The sequence below is a fragment of the Scyliorhinus canicula genome, chromosome 4 (assembly GCF_902713615.1).
Source record: "Scyliorhinus canicula chromosome 4, sScyCan1.1, whole genome shotgun sequence".
Lineage (NCBI taxonomy): Eukaryota > Metazoa > Chordata > Chondrichthyes > Carcharhiniformes > Scyliorhinidae > Scyliorhinus > Scyliorhinus canicula.
Window position 1 is genome coordinate 94,279,595 of NC_052149.1, and position 18,252 is coordinate 94,297,846.

Genomic DNA, 18,252 nt, shown 5'->3' on the forward strand with positions numbered 1-18,252 from the left:
CAGCATTTCTCCAACTTCTTACAACCCCAAGGCACTTGGTTTGCTGGTCCTCGCCCACATTTCTCACACTCGTCTACCACTCCCTGCCTTCACACTTTTGGTGGTAGATGGGGATAGTTTTGATGAGGGTCAAGGCCTCCTCCATTGATCTGTGGAGGTCCTCCAACACAGATGGTCAATGCTTCTTGAATTATTTCGACAACGTACTCGAAAGCATCTCGGCCATTAGTGGAATAGCCAGAGCCACAAAGGCTGCCTCTGCCATCTTTTCCGTTGACGAGCTCTGAGAGGCCTCCAATTCAGTCGATGAACTTCTATCTGCCTTTTTTCGCCTTGGTTTTTCAGGGCATTTCATTGAGATTGGATTTTTATCCCATTAATTCTGAGGGTTTTCTAAAGAAAATACCTGCTTAACTAAAAGGAAAGGGCTAAAAGTGCAATACTCCAGCGGGAGCCACCTCGAACATGTCTTCCCCCTACATAACAGCACTGGAAGTTATCCCTGATCTGATACCTAAAGGCAGCCCATCATAGATACAGGTCGCTCTGAATGTGCTGTTCCCTGTAGGACTCAAGCACCAGAAGTCACAGGACACAGATATCTGATGTGCTGGAACACGATAGGCAGCAGCCTGCCCCCAGACCTTCTACAGGCACAAGAGGGAACACTTTAGAAATAACCATAAGTAAATGCATGGAATAGCACTTGGGGTTTCAGTAGGTGTTGATAATTTTAAATGCACAAACCTTTAATGTGTTACAAGAGTGAATGGGCTTATGATACAATGTATAGTTACTCATGCATTTAATTTTGTGCATCAGTTAGCAATGAGCAGATGTGGAATCAAAATCATGGACAGTGTGTAAAGGTAAGCGCTGTGTGACAGAAGACCTGACATCTTGTCCTGACAGAGAGATGCTAACAGCCTCTTCTGGAATGTCAGAAAGGCCACATCGAGGAGAGAACCTCTCATTGCCGTTTCCCCCTGCACTTGACCTCACGTGAAATGTCTGCTGATCTAAGAACTGAGAGTCTCCCTCATAGGCTTGCCTCCGCTTGGGAGACTGGGCCCCACAGCACCATCTTTATTGGCTGGCACCTCATTCCCACCCTCCCCATGAGGACACATCTCACACGGTGTCATCCTCTGGTTCCAGCATTACTCTACTCTGGAGAACTAGGTTGCACAGTGAGCAGCTGACAGTGATACAGAATATCCTTCAAGGGTGCATTTTGCAGAGTTGCATTGAGGAAACCTTTCAATCCACTTCAAATCTCTTAATTTTGTCCAAATCCAGACACTGAAAATATTCTTCAAAGACAGATCTGAATATTTCAAGGGAAAATTGCAAGATGGCACTTTGCGGGTTCTGCACTGGCATCATCAGCCAGGTCCTCTGTGGGTGTTCCCCATTATCAAGAAGCCAATCCTCCAGTTAATGAGGTGGAGCAAATGCATGTGTTACCTGGGAGCCATTCAGGAATTAAACTTGATGAAAGCTCCCTGGGTAACACACATAAGGATCTGTTTTCTGTGATCACAGAGCAGTTGTAAATTCAGAGAGTGAAACATCTTTATGTTAAACAATGCAGTAGGCTGATCCCAGGCAGCTTTCAGAGCCACATATGTGCAGTCAATTGCACTCTACACTGTGCGAGTCCTACAATTGCTTCAAATTCCACAGCTCTCAATGCCTGGTGCTTGGGGGTCTGTACTGAATTTTAGAAATTCATTTGCCCTTTTGAAGAGTGCATCTGTCACCTCCTGGATGCTCCCAGTGATTGTCAATGTGACAGTCACCCTCAGCCTTTTTTTGCCTCTCGTGTGTGGCAGATTGGGATATTCTGCACATGTTCCTAGTGCAGCCCTGAAAAAAGCCACTGATGAAGATGGCTCTGTAACTTTTAACATATGTCATTGGATTGCCTCCCAGTTAGACACATGCCTGGATGGAGCAGCCAGGATATGTGAGTTATCGCATCCTGTGACATCCTAAGCCACTTCTGTATCATGGCTGAGACATCCCCAGGTAGATGCATGGCCAATTGCATGCCTATGCTCAACATTGCACTGTCCCTGGTCCCAGCTCTGCTTTACCCTTTGCAGCCTCTCCCTGTTGCTGCTCTGGCCACTCCTCTGCCATGTCCTATGCCACTTTCTACCAGTGCCTCCACGGCTGCACCAAAGTTGGCATAAACGCGGAGTTGACTTGCCCCATCATCATGTCTGTCTGAGGTAATCTGTGAATATATTGCAGGGATCAGCCTGGTCAGTATATTCTTGGTTGTCTTCCATCCTGTCCTGAGCACTTTTGCCCAACAGGAAGCCATATTCTTAGCATCAGATAAAGAGTGGCCTCCACCTACCACACTGTCAAATCCTGGAGGATCAATGCTAAAATCTCTTCTTATTGATGGAGGAACTCGTTCCTCCCTCCATCACCCTCAAACCTCAGTCTGACCCATTGTCTGGCCTTCAGATAAGTTCCACTCACCCCTTTTTCGGCAATGGCCAACCATCAAGGAATCCTCAAGATTCCACACCAGCACTCTTGACACCCTCTCTCCTAACCCTCAACATGCCACCTATGATCCCATGCACTACCTCCATCATCTTTGAGCTTCCCTCAGTTCCCCTTGAGTCTCAGGACCACGGCAATACCCCTCCTCGTGTGATCCTTGATCTTCTCACAATCATTCTGGACATGCAGTCCTCCAGCATTGAGGCTCCCTGCATGGTCCGTGGACCTCACTCTGCTGTCTGATCCCTGCTCCCCGCCCCTCCCCCCACCCCATCCCCATCTCCTCCCTCCACCCCTGCTGGAGAGCTTGGGGTGCAGAAAACTACCTCCTTTCTTCCCTTCCTCCCTGCTTTGGTCAACAGAAGCTGCTGCTCAATGCACTCCCTCCTCGAATTCCCCACCTTTCTGGGGGCTTGCTGGTGGATCAGGCCACAGTGCTCAGAGGCTGATTGTACAGTCAAGGGTGATGGGGGAACACAACTGAGCACGGTTCTCATCCAGTTGATTCACGATAATTCGGGTGATCCTTTATTCGGCCAATTGTGCTCACGTTTAACTCCACCCAGCTGAAAAGACCATACTCCCACTTCACTGATCGTAATTTCAGAATGGCCGTGTGATATTGTAAAGACTTTTTAAAGTGATGCATGTCCCATGTTGTGCACTCTCTACATTCCACCCTCACCCTGTCACCCACTAAAACCCTCCCCATCACCCTTGACCAACCCAATATAAACATTCCTCTCCTCCATTACCTTTAACTCTATAACCATCACCTTCCACATGTCTCTTCCCCCTCTGAGCCGACACCTCATACCGACCCATACCCATGCCTGTCTCGGACTCTCTCCCTCAGCCAGCTTCCCTGTCCTGTGTCCTCAGACCGATGCCAACCATACTCAACCATTATCTCATTGAACAACTCTTCCTCAGGAGGAAAAAGCAGCAGCCACTCACTCCAACTCCAGCAAGTACGCTTCCTCACCTGCCACACGACAGTTAAATACAGTCATCAATCTGAAGACATGTATTTTGCACTCATGGATAATTTAGTTGGGAAGGGGAATTTAATTCTGGTGAGATTTCCTTCTAATGAGCATGTTTTCAAAGAATCATAGAATTTCCAATTCAGGAGGTGTCCACGCGGCCTTTGGAAAGAGCACCCTACTTAAGCCCGCGCCTCCACCCTATCCCCGCAACCCAGTAACCTGACCTAACATTTACTGGACACTAAGGGCCAATTTATCATGGCCAATCCACCTGTTCTGAACATCTTTGGACTGTGGGAGGAAACCAGTGCACCCAGAGGAAACCCACGCTGACACGGGGAGAAAGTACCAACTCCATACAGTTACCCGAGGCCGGAATTGAATTTGGGTCCCTGTAGCTGTAAGGCAGAGATGCTAACCACTGTGCCACCATGCCACCCTATGCAAATGAACACAAAAGGGCTGCCCGACGCTTGCCGTCAAGAAGCTCGAGCCAGCATCAAATTTCCCTGAACTTAGTTTCATCCCAACATCGTGGAGCTAACATTTGGCTTCCCACTCAATTAAGTTCCCCCATCGCCCTTCCTTCCCAATCCCAGGAGCAGCCCAAGAGTCAACCCAAGAAATAAAATCTATTCATGGCTTTTAATGAAACAACAGTATTGATTATAATAATTACAATAATGTTATTACTGGAATACTTACCACCTACTTGAGTCTCAATTTGTTTTGTAAACCAATTTGACAAAACTCCTCCTTCTGTGCACTTATTGCTGACATTAACAGTTACTGTATATTTTGCATACGGAGTCAGATTGTAAAATGTGTGTACTCCGCTTCTGACAGTATCACTTCTTACTTCTTGGTTTCTATCTGTAAAAGAAGGAATACCTCTTCATTATTCCGCTGAAGTCTTGAATTTGGAAAACCATGCTTCGAAAAACTGCAGCAATTCTATGATACGTCATAATTTAACGTGTCTTGGCAGCGTATTGCAGACCTAAATTATGTACAGATATACTGAACATTTAAATGAGATATATTAAAATAGGACGTGAATATGAAAACTGTCTGAGAATGCAAAACAACCACCTGCGCAAATTCCTCGTGGATTACACACAATCCTGAAAGAGACAATAGATCATCACCCCTTTTTCCAGGCAAAGACATTTCACTGGAAGAGGGAAATGCAAACTTCCGGGTGTGACCATGGAGTGAGTTGTCACATACAGGGCAGCTCCTGCTTAAAGTCACAGAAAAGATGCTCTTTTTACCGAAGGTGGGGTGGAATTTGAATGAGAAGGCGTAGGTGAATGTTGGAGTTGTTTCCCCCGGGTATGTAATGTCTGCTGGTTACCAGACCCGGCAGAAAACAGCGAGTGATCTGGCTGAAAAGTTGGAACAAGCTTGTAATGCACCACCCACAGTAAACATGCAGGCATGGAAAGGGCTGATACCAGCTGGAAGGCCCCAGATGGATGAGCTGATGGCTTTTGTCAAGGTGGAATTCCATTAACAGAGGAAAGAAATGCGTGAGGATCACGCAAACACCATTGAAGAAGCGGTGGCACCGCTGAAGAGTTCTCTCAAATGGACGGAGAGCTGTTTGGAGGTGCAGGGGTCACAGATTCGGGAGATCGAAGGAGTGATCTCGAGCCACAGTGATCGTGTGGTGGCTCTGGGGGTGGAGGTGGGGCTCCTAGGAGACCTTTGTAAAACGTTGAAGGCATTGGTGGAGGAGCAGGAGAATACCTACTTCCATTTCCAGGGCAGCACGATAGCATGGTGGTTAGCATAAATGCTTCACAGCTCCAGGGTCCCAGGTTCGATTCCCGGCTGGGTCACTGTCTGTGTGGAGTCTGCATGTCCTCCCCGTGTGTGCGTGGGTTTCCTCCGGGTGCTCCGGTTTCCTCCCACAGTCCAAAGATGTGCGGGTTAGGTGGATTGGCCATGCTAAATTGCCCGTAGTGTCCAAAAAAGTAAGGTTAAGGTGGAGGTTGTTGGGTTACGGGTATAGGGTGGATACGTGGGTTTGAGTAGGGTGATCATTGCTCGGCACAACATCGAGGGCCGAAGGGCCTGTTCTGTGCTGTACTGTTCTATGTTCTATGTTCTATAATACCTTGAGAAGGTAGAACCTGCGAATAGTGGGCCTGCCTGAAGGAATGCAATGTGTGAGTGCCACGAGGTACATCTCAAAGATGCTGGCGGGGCTGGTGGCAGAAGGGGTGCTAGATAAGGCGCATGACGTGGACTGAGCGCATAGGTCCCTGAGGCAGAAGCCTAGAGCTGGGGAGCTGCCACGGTCAGTGATCATGAGATTCCACAAATTTGTGGAGAAAGAGACAATTCAGCGATGGGCCAGGGAGAAGCGTACCTATGACTGGGAGGGAAATAACGTCCGAATCTATCAGGACAACGGAGCCAAATTGGCAAAGCGGCGGGCAGGTATCTACAAGGCCAAGGCGGTGCCATACCGGTGGCAGATCAGGTTTCGGGTGCTCTACCCGATGAAATTATGGGTGACGTTTGGAGACCGGGAGTATTATTTCGAGAACCGAGAAACAGCCGCAGACTTCATTGAGGAGCATAACCTGGGGGACAACTGAGTGTACAATGCTTGGGAACCGGGGTGCTGGCACTTTGTAATGGGCGGGAGCGTGTTTGAAGTGGGTTTCGGGATTTTCGTCTTTTTTGTGGGGGTTGTTTGCTGTATAATGTTGAGATTGTAAGGAGTTGTAGGGGTGAAAGGTTTATGTGGGGATGGATGTTCCAATCCCCCCCTCCAGTTTTATGGGACTGTTTGTGTTTAACAATTTACAGTGCAGAAGGAGGCCATTCGGCCCATCAAGTCTGCACTAGCCCTTGGAAAGAACGCCCTACTTACGCCCACACCACTACCCTATCCCCCTAACCCAGTAACCCAACCTACCCTTATTTTGGATACTAAGGGCAATTTAAGCATGGCCAATCCACCTAACCTACACATCTTTGGACTGTGGGAGGAAACCCGCGCAGACAAGGGGAAAATGTTCAGACTCGGCGTAGACAGTGGCCCCTAGAGCTGTGAAGCAACTGTGCTAACCACTGTGCTACCGTGCAGCCCATTGTTTGCTTTTGGAGAAGGCTGCCTGGAGTTCAGGAGAAATCCTTGTTTTGATGAAGGAGGGTAAGGTCAGCACGGACCTTTCTTCCTTGAGCTGAGGAGAGGGGGGCATGGGGGGAGATCATTGGGAGTTGCCTTTGGGGAGGAGTTGGTTGGGGTGGAGGGGGCAGAGTATGCGGGGTTAGTTATATCGGACCATGCACCCCACTGGCTGGAGATTCGGTTCAGAACGGGACGAGAGCAGAGGCTGGGGTGGAGGTTTGATTCAGTAGTGTTGGCGGATGAAGGGTTTTGTAATAAGGTGCGGACGGCGATTAAGGAGTATGTGGAGTTGAATCAGATTCGGAAGGTGACGGCAGTGGTCCAGGAAGAAATTATTTTGCTTATAGCTCGAGCGGATAAGGAAATGAGGGCGGAACATAACCGTTCTGTGAGCAAGATAGTGGAGGTGGACAGGGAATATTCAAGGGTGCCCACCGTGGAGGGATTGGCGAGGAGGAAAAAGTTTCAGGGGCAGCTTGACAGGCTGACAACGGGGAGGGCGGTAGGGCAACAGCGTAAGGGAAGAGGGGTGCAATACGAGTATGGGGAGAAGGCGAGCCGCATGCTGGCACACCAGCTGCGGAGGCAGGCTGCGTCCAGGGAAATATTGAACCTACGGACTGGGGCTGGGGATGTGGTGTCGGAGTCAGGGAAGATAAATGAGACATTTAGGGACTAATACCAGCGACTTTATGAGGCGGATCCAGGGGGAGAGGAGGGGAACATGGGCCAGTGTCTAGTCAGGCTGGAATTTCCCCAGGTGGAAGAAGCAAAGAGGCAGGCATTGGAGGAGCCCATGGGGCTGAGGGAGGTGCTGGATAGTATCAGGGGTATGAAGTTGCGGAAGGCCCCTGGGCCAGATGGGTACCCGGTGGAATTTTATAAGGAATTTGCAACGGACCTGGCACCACATCTATTAGGGGTGTTTAATGAAGCACTGAAGAAGGGGAAGTTACCGAAGATGATAAAGCAGGCAGTAATCACACTAAACCCCCAGAAAGGGAAGGATCCAGTGGAATGTGGGTCGTATAGACCCATATCACTATTGAACACGGTTGTGAAAGTATTGGCGAAGTTGTTGGCGGGGAGTATGGAGGATTGTATCCCGAGGGTGGTTGCAGAAGATCAGACAGGCTTTGTGAAGGGCAGGCAGATCACGAGTAATAAAAGACGGCTGTTGAATGTGGTGATGAATCCGTCGGGGGCTCTGGTACCGGAGGTGGTGGTGTCCATGGACGCAGAGAAGGCATTCAAGTGGGTGAATTGGCAGTACTTATTCGAAGTTTTGGGAAGGTTTGGGTTTGGGCCGGGCACCAAGGGGACAAAGGATATGAGCTCACAAAGCTTTGACTTACACAGGGGTATGAGGCAGGAATGACGACTGTCGCCGTTGGTGTTTGCGCTGGCCACAGAGCTGTTGCAGATGACTATCAGGGGGTTGGCGGAGTGGCGGGGGATTAGGAGGGGACAGAGGGAACATCGGGTGTCGCTGTATGCTGATTACCGGTTGCTGTATGTTTTGGATCCGTGGGAGTGTATGGGAAGGATTGTGGGCCTGCTGGGGAGGTTTGGAGGATTCTCGGGATACAAACTGAATGTAGGGAAAAGTAAGGTATTCCCAGTGAATGAGCTGGGACAGCAGACTCATTTAGGAGGGGGTGCCATTTACGGAAGCAAGGGATAGGTTTAGGTACTTAGGAATTCAGGTAGCGAGGGAATGGACAGGGCTCCATAAGTGGAACTTAATGAAGCTGGTGGAGGAGGCCAGGGAGGATCTTAAGAGGTGGGATGCATCACACTTAATGTTGGCGGGGAGGGTCCAAGTGGTGAAAATGAATATTCTGCCGAGGTTCTTTTTTATCTTTCAGGCTCTCCCGATCTTTACACCAAAGGCCTTTTTTCGGAAAGTTGACACGATCATCTCAGACTTTTATGGGCGGGGAAGGTGCCGAGGGTGGGGAGGACCCTGCTACAGAGGCAGAGGCAGCAGGGGGGGTTGGCGTAGCTGAACTTGCTTCAATATTATTGGGTGACGAATGTGGACAAGGTGCGGCAGTGGTGGGAAGGAGAAAGGGTAGAGTGGGTTAGGATAGAGGAGGAATCTTGTAAGGGGTCTAGTTTGAGGGCTATGGTGACGGCAGCATTGCCAATGGCTCCGAGTAGGTCTTTAGGGAGCCTGGTGGTGCAATCCACGGTGAAGATATGGAATCAGCTGAGGATGCATTTTAGGATGGAAGGGATGGTGCTAACGTCGCTGTGCGAGAATCATGGGTTTGAGCCGGAGGGGATGGACAGTGTATACAGGAGGTGGAGGGAAGTGGGGCTGGTCAAGGTGAGGGATTTGGATTTGGAGGAAGGGTTCGCCAGTCTGGAGGAGCTCAGGGAGAGAGTAGAGCTGCCATGGGATAGCGAGTTCAGGTATCTGCAGGTTAGGGACTTTGCGCTACAGCTCTGGAGAGGGTTCCCTCGGTTGCCGGGATACACCCTGCTGGAGTGACTGCTACTTCCGGATGTGGAAGGGGAAGGAAGAATTGGGGATATATACAAGTGGCTGGGGAGGAGGGAGGAGAGTGGGTGGTGAAGATCAAGGAGAAATGGGAAGCGGAGTTGGGAGGGGAGATCAATTTGGGAGTATGGAGTGAGGCATTGTGAAGGGTAAACGGGACCTCCTCTTGTGCAGGGATGAGCCTGATACAGTTTAAGGTGGTGCACAGGGTGTATATGACTCGGGTGAGAATGAGTGTGTTCTTTCAAGGGGTAGCAGATGAATTTGAGAAGTGTGGGTGAGGGCCAGCGAATCACGCGCACATGTTTTGGAGTTGCGAAAAATTAGGAAGGTTCTGGGCGGGAGTGTTTACTGTCGTAGCCAGGGGAGTGGAGGAGGGAGTAGACCCGGACCCTTTGGTGGCGATATTTGGGGTTTCAGAGAAGCCGGAGCTCATGGAGAGGAGGAAGGCCGATGTCGAGGCCTTCGCCTCTCTAATTGCACTGCGTCGTATTTTGCTGGAGTGGCGGTCGGCATCGCCACCGGGGGTAGCAGCATGGTTGGGTGACCTGTACGACTACCTGCGGTTGGAGAAGGTAAAGTATGAGTTAAGGGGCTCAGCAGGGGAGTTTGAGAAAAGGTGGGGGATGTTTGTGACCGTGTTTGAGGAGCTGTTCATCGCACGGGGGTGGGGGGAGGGGGGTGGGAGCGGAGGGGGGGAGGGGGTGAAAAAGGGGAAAAATGTTTACAGACTGTATAATTGATTGTTGGGAAGTATGTTTCCTGGGGTGTTTACTTGCTGTAACCTGCTTTGATACAAGTTTGTAATAAAATACATTTTTTTTAAAAAGAAGAGGGAAATGCAGGAACTGAACTGTCACCTCCTATGGAGATAATCTAAGCGGAATACCATCTCAGCAGGAACCACCTTCTGTAAGCTATTTCCCAGACATATTTGTGGCTTTTTTGCATCCAGGAATACGATAGCAACTGGTTTGAAAACCAACTGCAAACTGATCCGTGTGCTAATCTGGTGTTATAGTCCCACTGCATTGGTGTCTGCTCTGAAGTGTCACAACTAAAGAACGTTCACTTGGCATCCTTGCTGCTTGCAAGTGGTCTCTCCCTCTCCGATTGCTGGTGAGTTAGCAAATCCACAGTCCTAAATGAAACAGGACAAATCCTTTCGCTAATTGATGCAAGATCAATTGCACGAAAGACTTAGATTGGTACAACTGTGGCTTTATTACAGTCAGATGCGTGGCCTCCTACTGCAGCTGGCAAAATGGCTGATTAGGTGGAGGTCACGCATATTTATACGGCTCCTTCTGGGCGGAGCTAGCCGGCAGGGGCTACCGGCGAACCTGTAGTGCAGGTCCTACCGTACATCCCCTAATACAGGTGCACAGTGGTTCACCACACCTACAGAACCAAGAATCTCCAAATCAACTTCTCAACTGCTAAAGTCAACATCACCAGAATTACTCAACTTAACAGCCAAAATCTTTCACCGTCCTCTCCTCGCAAACAAGCCAAAGACCGATTTGTAGCTTGCTTTAACTTTTATTTTTGGACTCACTTCTCATTTTTAATCTGTATGTATGTGCAGATGTTTTTAGCATTTTTCTCCTGTTTTGATAGCTAATAAACCCACTCTTTCTGGAACTCAAGAAAGCTAGTTAAATTGGTTCCTTGTAAAGCACAAGTACACTCAAACTGGGAAAAGGTATCCACAAGGGATGTGACTAACTGAAGTGGTTCACCAAAGAGAGGGAGCCACTTCATCCCTCCTTGCCCATCAGCATAGGGGGTTTCCCACCATAATCATAACAGATTTGGGGACTTGGGATCCTTGGCATGATGGCTAGCTCAGCAGGAGAGGGTCAGGAGGAAGACTGGAAAAGCAATAGCAATAAGGGATTCAATAGTTAGGGGAACAGATATGCATTTCTACAGACGCAGGCAAGAATCCAGGATGGTATGTTGCTTCTCTGGTGCAAGGGTCAAGGATATTACAAAGCAGCTACAGAACACCGAGGGGAGAAGGTGAACAGTCATGGTCCCTATCAGTACTAACAACAAAGATAGTGAAAAGAATGAGCTTTCCCTGTAGTGTTTAGGGAGTTAGGAATTAAACTAGCAAGTAGAACTTCAAAGGTAGTAATCTCTGGATTACTCCCGATATCACCTGTAAGTGAATATGGAAATAGAAGGGTAGAGTAGATGAATGTGTGGCTGGTAAATTGGGAGAGCTTTACATTCCCATGGCATTGAGGCCAGCTCTGGGAGAGATGGGATCTGTATCTACTGGACCGATTGCATCTGAATAAAGCTGGGACACAGGGTGATTTGGGAGTGCTATTGGGGAGGATTTAAACTAACTTGGCAGGGGTGTGGGAACCAGGAGGTAATGTTAGAGAGGAAAAACAAGATGCACAGAGAATTGGGAGAGATAAATACCATTGGAGTATGGAATTTTGAGGCATTAGGTGAAGCAGAGTAAAAGGAAACGTAATCATGTTTAAATTAGACACAAATAAAAGCAAAATACCAAAGTTGCTGGAAATATGAAATAAAAATTGATTATGCTGGATAAACTCTGCAGGTCTGGCAGCATCCGTGGAAAGTGAAACAGACTTAATGTTTCGAGTCAAGATGACTCTTGAGCAGAACTGATGACGGATTGAAATGTGATGATTTATAGTTGGAGAGGGGGGTGGAGGAGGTAGGGAAGAATAGGTCAGGGATATATCAGAGCTAAGGAGAGATTGACAAAGATGTTATACACACAAGACAAAGGGAGTTAATGGTGGCATTAAGGACTAAGGAAGTGCTAAAGAAGTGGGCAGCACGGTAGTACAGTGGTTAGCACTGTTGCTTCACAGCTCCAGGGTTCCAGGTTCGATTCCTGGCTTGGGTCACTGTCCGTGCTGAGTCTACATGTTCTCCCCCTATCTGCATGGATTTCCTCCCACAGTCCAAAGATGTGCAGCTGAGGTGGATTGGCCATGATAAATTGCCTTTAGTGTCCAAAAAGGTTATCTGGGGTTACTGGGTTATGGGGAGGCGTGGGTTTCAGTAGCGTGCTCTTTCCAAGAGCCGGTGCAGACTCGAAGGGCCGAATGGCCTTCTTCTGCACCGTAAATTCTATGATTCTATAATGGTGCCAATAGGGTAAGATGGCATAATAGGAAAACAAAGATCAGTGTTCAATGAAAGCAAAACTGAACAACAAGTGACAGGTGGCACTGTGTCCGTGTGTGTGAGTTGTGTGTGTGGGGGGCGAGGGGGGTGTTATTTGCATTGGGACAAACCAAGGACATTTTTAAAAAATAGAAAGGTGAGTCAAGATGGAGAGGAAAGTTCACAATCTAAAGTTGTTAAATTCAATGTTGATTCCAAAAGGCTGTAGCATGCCTGATCGGAAGATGAGATGCTATCCTTCCAATTCGCATTGGCCATCGCTGGAGAACTGCAACATGTGGGAATGAGAGCAATGTGCTGGGTTGAAACGGCAAGCTATGAAAGGTTGGAGTCATGTGTGCAGAGGGAGCGAAGATGTTCTGCAAAGCGGTCACCCTGTCTGCATTTAGTCTTCCCAGTGTAGAAGAGGCCAAATTGAGAGCAGTGAATACAGTAGACCAAATTGGCATTGGTGCAAGTGAAATGCTGCTTCACATGAAAGGAGTGTGTGAGGCCGTAAGACAGTGAGGACGGTGGGAGGTAAAGGGGCAGGTGTTGCATCTTCTGCAATTGTACGGCAAGACACTGTGTGAAGGTGATTCAGGGTTGGGAGCAATGGAGGAGTGGACCAGGGTGTCATGAAGGGAGCGGTCCCTGTGGAGTACTGATGGGCTGTGAGGTGGGGGTGTTTATTGGGGGCATCACATTGGATTTGGCGGAAATGGCGGATGATGATCCTTTGAATGTGGAGGCTGGTGGGGTGAAGAGTGACGTCATGTCATGGTTCTGGGAAGGAGAGGAAGGGGTGAGGGCAGAGATGCGGGAGGTGGATTGGACACGGTTGAGTGCCCTGTCAACTACAGTGGGGTGGGGGGGGGGGTTGCAGAACCATCGGTTGAGGGAAAAGGGCAGACATGTACAAAGCACCGTTTTCGAAGATTGCGTTAGGTTTACTGTGAATGTATGAAATACAGGAAATAAGAATAGTGATTTGCAGGCATAGATATCCAAATAAGAACATGATTTTGTGGCAATGACAGACCTGAGGCGGGATTCTCCCCTACCCGGCGTGCCGGGGGGGTCCTGGCGTAGGGGAGTGGCGCCAACCACTCCGGCGTCGGGCCTCCCCAAAGGTGGGGAATTCTCCGCACCTTTGGGGGCTAGCCCCACTCTGGAGCGGTTGGCACCAGAAGACTGGCGCAAAAAACCGGCGCACCCCGGCAGCGGGGCTGCCGCTGACGACACCAACGGCGCATGCGCGATGTAGGTTTCTCTTCTGCTTCCGCCATGGCGGAGGCTGTGGCGGCCGCGGAAGAGAAAGAGTGCACCCAGGGCACTGGCCCGGAGTCTGAGCGGGGGGCCCCGATCGCGGGCCTGGCCACCGTGGGGGCACCCCCCGGGGTCCGATCGGCCCCTGCCCCCCCCCCCCAGGACCCCGAGGGCCCACTCGCACCGCCGATCCCGCCGCCACCAGAGGTGGTTCAAACCTCAGCGGCGGGAGAGGCCTCCCAGCGGCGGGACTTTGGCCCATTGCGGGCCGGAGAATCGCCACAGGGGCCTCGCCGATCGGAGTGGCGTGATTCCCGCCCCCGCCACTTCCCGGGTGGCGGAGAATCTCTGCCAAGGCGGGGGCCGGATTTTCGGCGGCCCCAGGTGATTCTCCAACCCTGCTGGGGGTCGGAGAATTTCGCCCCTTGCTTTAAAGAAGGGTCAGCCTGGATGTTAAATATTCCTAGATACAAACTGTCCAGTAGAGAAAGGGAAGGAGAAAAAAGGAGTGACAGCATTGATGAAGGAGAATATTACAGTGCTGGAGTGAGAATGGGGGTCAAGGCCAGAATCTATTTGGTTTGAAACTACAGTAGTACTATTGCATTGCTGGGTGTATTCTAAAGGCCATTAACTATTCCGAAAGATATAGACAAAAAAAAATGGCAAGCGACTGACAAGAGAGGTGCAAGAATTATAGTAATTACAATGGTAGAGTTTCATTATCTAATATAGGCCAGGATGATAGTAGTTTAAAGGGCAGAGTGGGGCAAGGGCTTCTTAAGGAGAATTTTGTAAATTGGTATGTTTTTACTCCAATGTGTAAGGACGTTTTGGGAAATCAGGTAGGCTGGTGATTAAAGTGTCAGTCAGAGAACATTTAGGGGACAGTGATCATTGTATCATAAGGTTTAAAAGCAAATTAGTGCGGATACTGGAACCAGCTTTTACAAAGGGTAATCTTTTCTCTCCCTACAGATGCTGCCAGACCTGCTGAGATTTTCCAGTATTTTCTCTATCATAAGGTTGGTTATAGAAAAGGAAATGGAGAAATCAATGTAAAATAATTGGCCCAAACCAATGGCTTAGATACTCTGACTGCCATAGGATGGAGGAAAGCTTCAACTTGATGTGTCAATGCCACATTGACATGCAGCTTTGTGCTCTCCAGCTCTTGGTCAGGAGGAAATTATGGGTACACCAGCAGAGTGAAGATGAAAGGAGGAATTATAATAATAATCATTATTGTCACATGTAGGCTTACATTAACACTGCAATCAAGTTACCGTGAAAAGCCCCTAGTCACCACATTCCGGTGCCTGTTCGGGTGCACTGAGGGAGAATTCAGAATGTCCAATTCACCTAACAGCACATCTTTCGGGACTTGTGGGAGGAAATTGGAGTTCCTGGAGGAAACCCACGCAGACACAGGGAGAATATGCAGACTCCGCACCAACAGTGACCCAAGCCGGGAATCGAACCTGGGACCTTGGAGCTGTGAAGCAACAATGCTACCCATTGGGCTACCTGATGCAACCATCAATTCACGCGAGACAGAGAGTTGAAGTGAACAGTGGCTTTAATCGACTAGAACAGTGCCTGCCTGCGGCTGCTCTGCTACTGAGAGCCGCCTACAGGGCAGCTGCTCTTCATACCTCCCCTCAAGGGTGCGGAGCCAGGGGCGGAGCCAACAAGGGTACCAACATGATACATTCCGTGTAGTACAGTACAATGTTTCATAGGTGGAGCCCACATGGGCAACAGAATGATACACAATGTGATATAGTGGTGAACGGTTGGTACAATGGTACAATACACTCACCACATTTACCCCCTGTTAAACAATTGAAGCCCGGCGGGGGTGAAGGGCTCACAGATTCAGTCTGTCCGGTGCCCTGATCGTGTGCTGTGATCCCCGGAGCTCTGGTACCGCAGCGGGCCCGGTGTCAAACTCGTCGGTGCGGGCATGGGTGGTGAACCCGTCGGTGCGGGCACAGGCGTAGACTCTGAGAACATATCTTCAGGAGCTTCATTCCTGTGGGTCGGCGAAGGGGGGAAGGAGTAAAGGAGGGGGTGTGGTGGCCATGTAGGGGCGGGGGCGCTGGTCAGTGTAGGTGGGGGGGGGTGGGGGTGGGGGGGGGGGTAGGTTGGAGTGGCGGTAGGGGAGCCTGCGGGTGCCAAGTCCCGGAGGGAAATCGTATCCTGACGGCCGTCGGGGTGTTCTATGTATGCCTACTGGGGGTTGATGTGAAGGAGCTGGACCCTCTCGGCCAGGGGGTCGGACTTACGGCTCCTTACATGTTTGCGGAGTAGGATGGGCCCCGGTGTCTTCAGCCAGGACGGAAGCGAGACCCCGGAGGTGGACGTCCTGGGGAAAACAAACAGCCGGTCATGAGGGGTCTCGTTCGTTGCTGCGCAAAGGAGGGACCTAATGGAGTGGAGCACGTTGGGGAGGACCTCCTGCCAGTGGGAAACTGGGAGATTCCTAGACTGTAGGGCCAGGAGGATGACCTTCCATAACATTGTGTTCTCCCTCTCCACCTGTCCTTTTCCCCAGGGGTTGTAACTGGTAGTCCTGCTTGAGGCGATGCCCTTATTGAGCAGGTACTCCTCGTCGCTCATAAACGAGGAGCCCCGGTCACTGTGGACGTAAGTGGGGAAACCGAACAAGGTAAAGGTACTATGTAGGGCTTTGATGACGGTGGCCACGGTCATGTTGGGGCAGGGGATTGCAAAGGGGAAATGGGAGAACTCGTCAATGAGGTTGAGGAAATATGCGTTGCGGTTGGTAGAGGGAAGGGTCCCTTTGAAGTCGATACTGAGGCGCTCAAAGGGCTGGGTTGCCTTCGCCAGGTGGGTCTTATCCGGTCAATAAAAGTGCGGTTTACAATCCGCGCAGATTTGGCAGTCCCTGGTCATGGCCCTGACCTTCTCGGTGGGGTAGGGCCGGTTGCGGGCCTTGATGTAGTGGAGAAGGCTGGTGACCCCCGGGTGGCAGAGGTCATCGTGGATGGCCCGGAGTCGGTCACCTTGCACACTGGCGCACGTGCAACGGGACAGGCCAGCTTCCCAGGACGATACACTATCTCGTAATTATAGGTGGAGAGTTCGATCCTCCACCTCAAGAACTTATCAGTCTTGATCTTGCCCCGCTGTGTATTGTCGAACATGAAGGTTACCGACTGTTGGTCGGTGACGAGGGTGAACCTCCTACCAGAGAGATAGTGCCTCCAATGCCGCACAGCTTCCACAATGGCTTGGGCTTCTTTTTCGACTGAGGAGTGTTGGATTTCTGAGGCGTTGACGGTACGGGAGAAAAATGCTACTGGCCTGCCCACCTGACTGAGGGTGGCGGCGAGGGCGACCTCTGATGCGTCGCTCTCCACCTGGAAGGGGACGGACTCGTCCACCGCGCGCATCGCGGCTTTGGCAATATCTGCCTCGGCCGCCAGTGGGAAGATGGTAGCTTTGATTAGTTGGCGGGCTTTGTCCGTATAGTTGGGGACCCACTGGGCGTAAGAGGAAAAGAACCCGAGGAACCGTTTCAGGGCATTGGGGCAGTGAGGAAGAGGGAGTTGCAGGAGGGGGAGCATACAGTCGGGGTCGGGCCCTAGAACTCCGTTTTCATAGCCGAGGATGGCTAGTCTGTTTGTGCGGAAAATGTATTTCTCCTTGTTATAAGTGAGGTCGAGGGCTTAGGCGGTTTGGAGAAATTTCTGGAGGTTTACGTCGTGGTCCTGCTGGTCATGGCCGCAGATGGTGACGTTGTCCAAGTACGTAAATGTGGCCCGCAACCCATACTGGTCCACCATTCAGTCCATCATTCTTTGGAAGACCGAGACCCCGTTTGTGACGCCGAAGGAGACCCGGAGGAAGTGGAAGAGGCGGCCGTCTGCCTCAAAGGCCGTGTAGTGGCGGTCTTCCAGGCAGATTGGGAGCTGGTGGAATGCGGACTTCAGATCCACCGTGAAGACTCGGTAGTGAGCGATCTGATTAACCATGTCCGCTATCCGGGGGAGGGGGTATGCATCGCGGTGCATGTACCGGTTTATGGTTTGGCTGTAGTCTACAACCATCAAGTTCATTTCCCCGGTCCTGACGACCACCACCTGAGCTCTCCAGGGGCTATTACTGGCCTTGATAATCCCTCCCCACAAGAGTCGCTGGACCTCGGACCTGATAAAAGTCCTGTCCTGGATGCTGTACTGCCTACTTCTAGTGGCGACTGGCTTACAGTCGGCGGTGAGATTTGTGAAGAGCGGGGAAGGGTCGACCTTCAGGGTCGCGAGGCTACGTACAGTGAGTGGGGGTAGGGGCCCGCCGAACTTCAGGGTTAGGCGACTGAGGTTGCACTGGAAGTCCAGTCCCAACAGGAGAGGAGCGCAGAGACCGGGGAGTACATATAGTTTAAAATTGGCGTACTCGGCGCCCTGTATCGCGAGGTTCACGACAGTGTACCCCTGGGTCTGCACTGAGTGCGATCCAGAAGCGAGGGAGATTGTTTGAAGTGCGGGGAGGATTTGGAGTGAGCAGCGCCTTACCGTGTCAGGGTGAATGAAGCTCTCCGTGCTCCCGGAGTCAAACGGGCAAGGCGTTTCGTGTCCACTGACCCGGACGGTCATCGTGAAGTTCCGGAGGTGTTTTGGTCGTGACTG

At 50.5% G+C, this 18,252-nt stretch overlaps 1 protein-coding gene across 17 annotated transcripts in view; it reads right to left on the reverse strand.

Moving 5' to 3' along the window:
- The window catches only part of ptprc (protein tyrosine phosphatase receptor type C), a 452,107-nt gene that overhangs the window by 76,843 nt on the left and 357,012 nt on the right, over nt 1-18,252 (reverse strand). For all 17 annotated transcript variants that reach the window (XM_038794843.1, XM_038794839.1, XM_038794836.1 and 14 more), the window contains one exon: nt 4,218-4,385. In XM_038794843.1, coding sequence (XP_038650771.1) covers nt 4,218-4,385 — 168 coding nt within the window. The remainder of the gene's footprint in view (nt 1-4,217; nt 4,386-18,252) is intronic.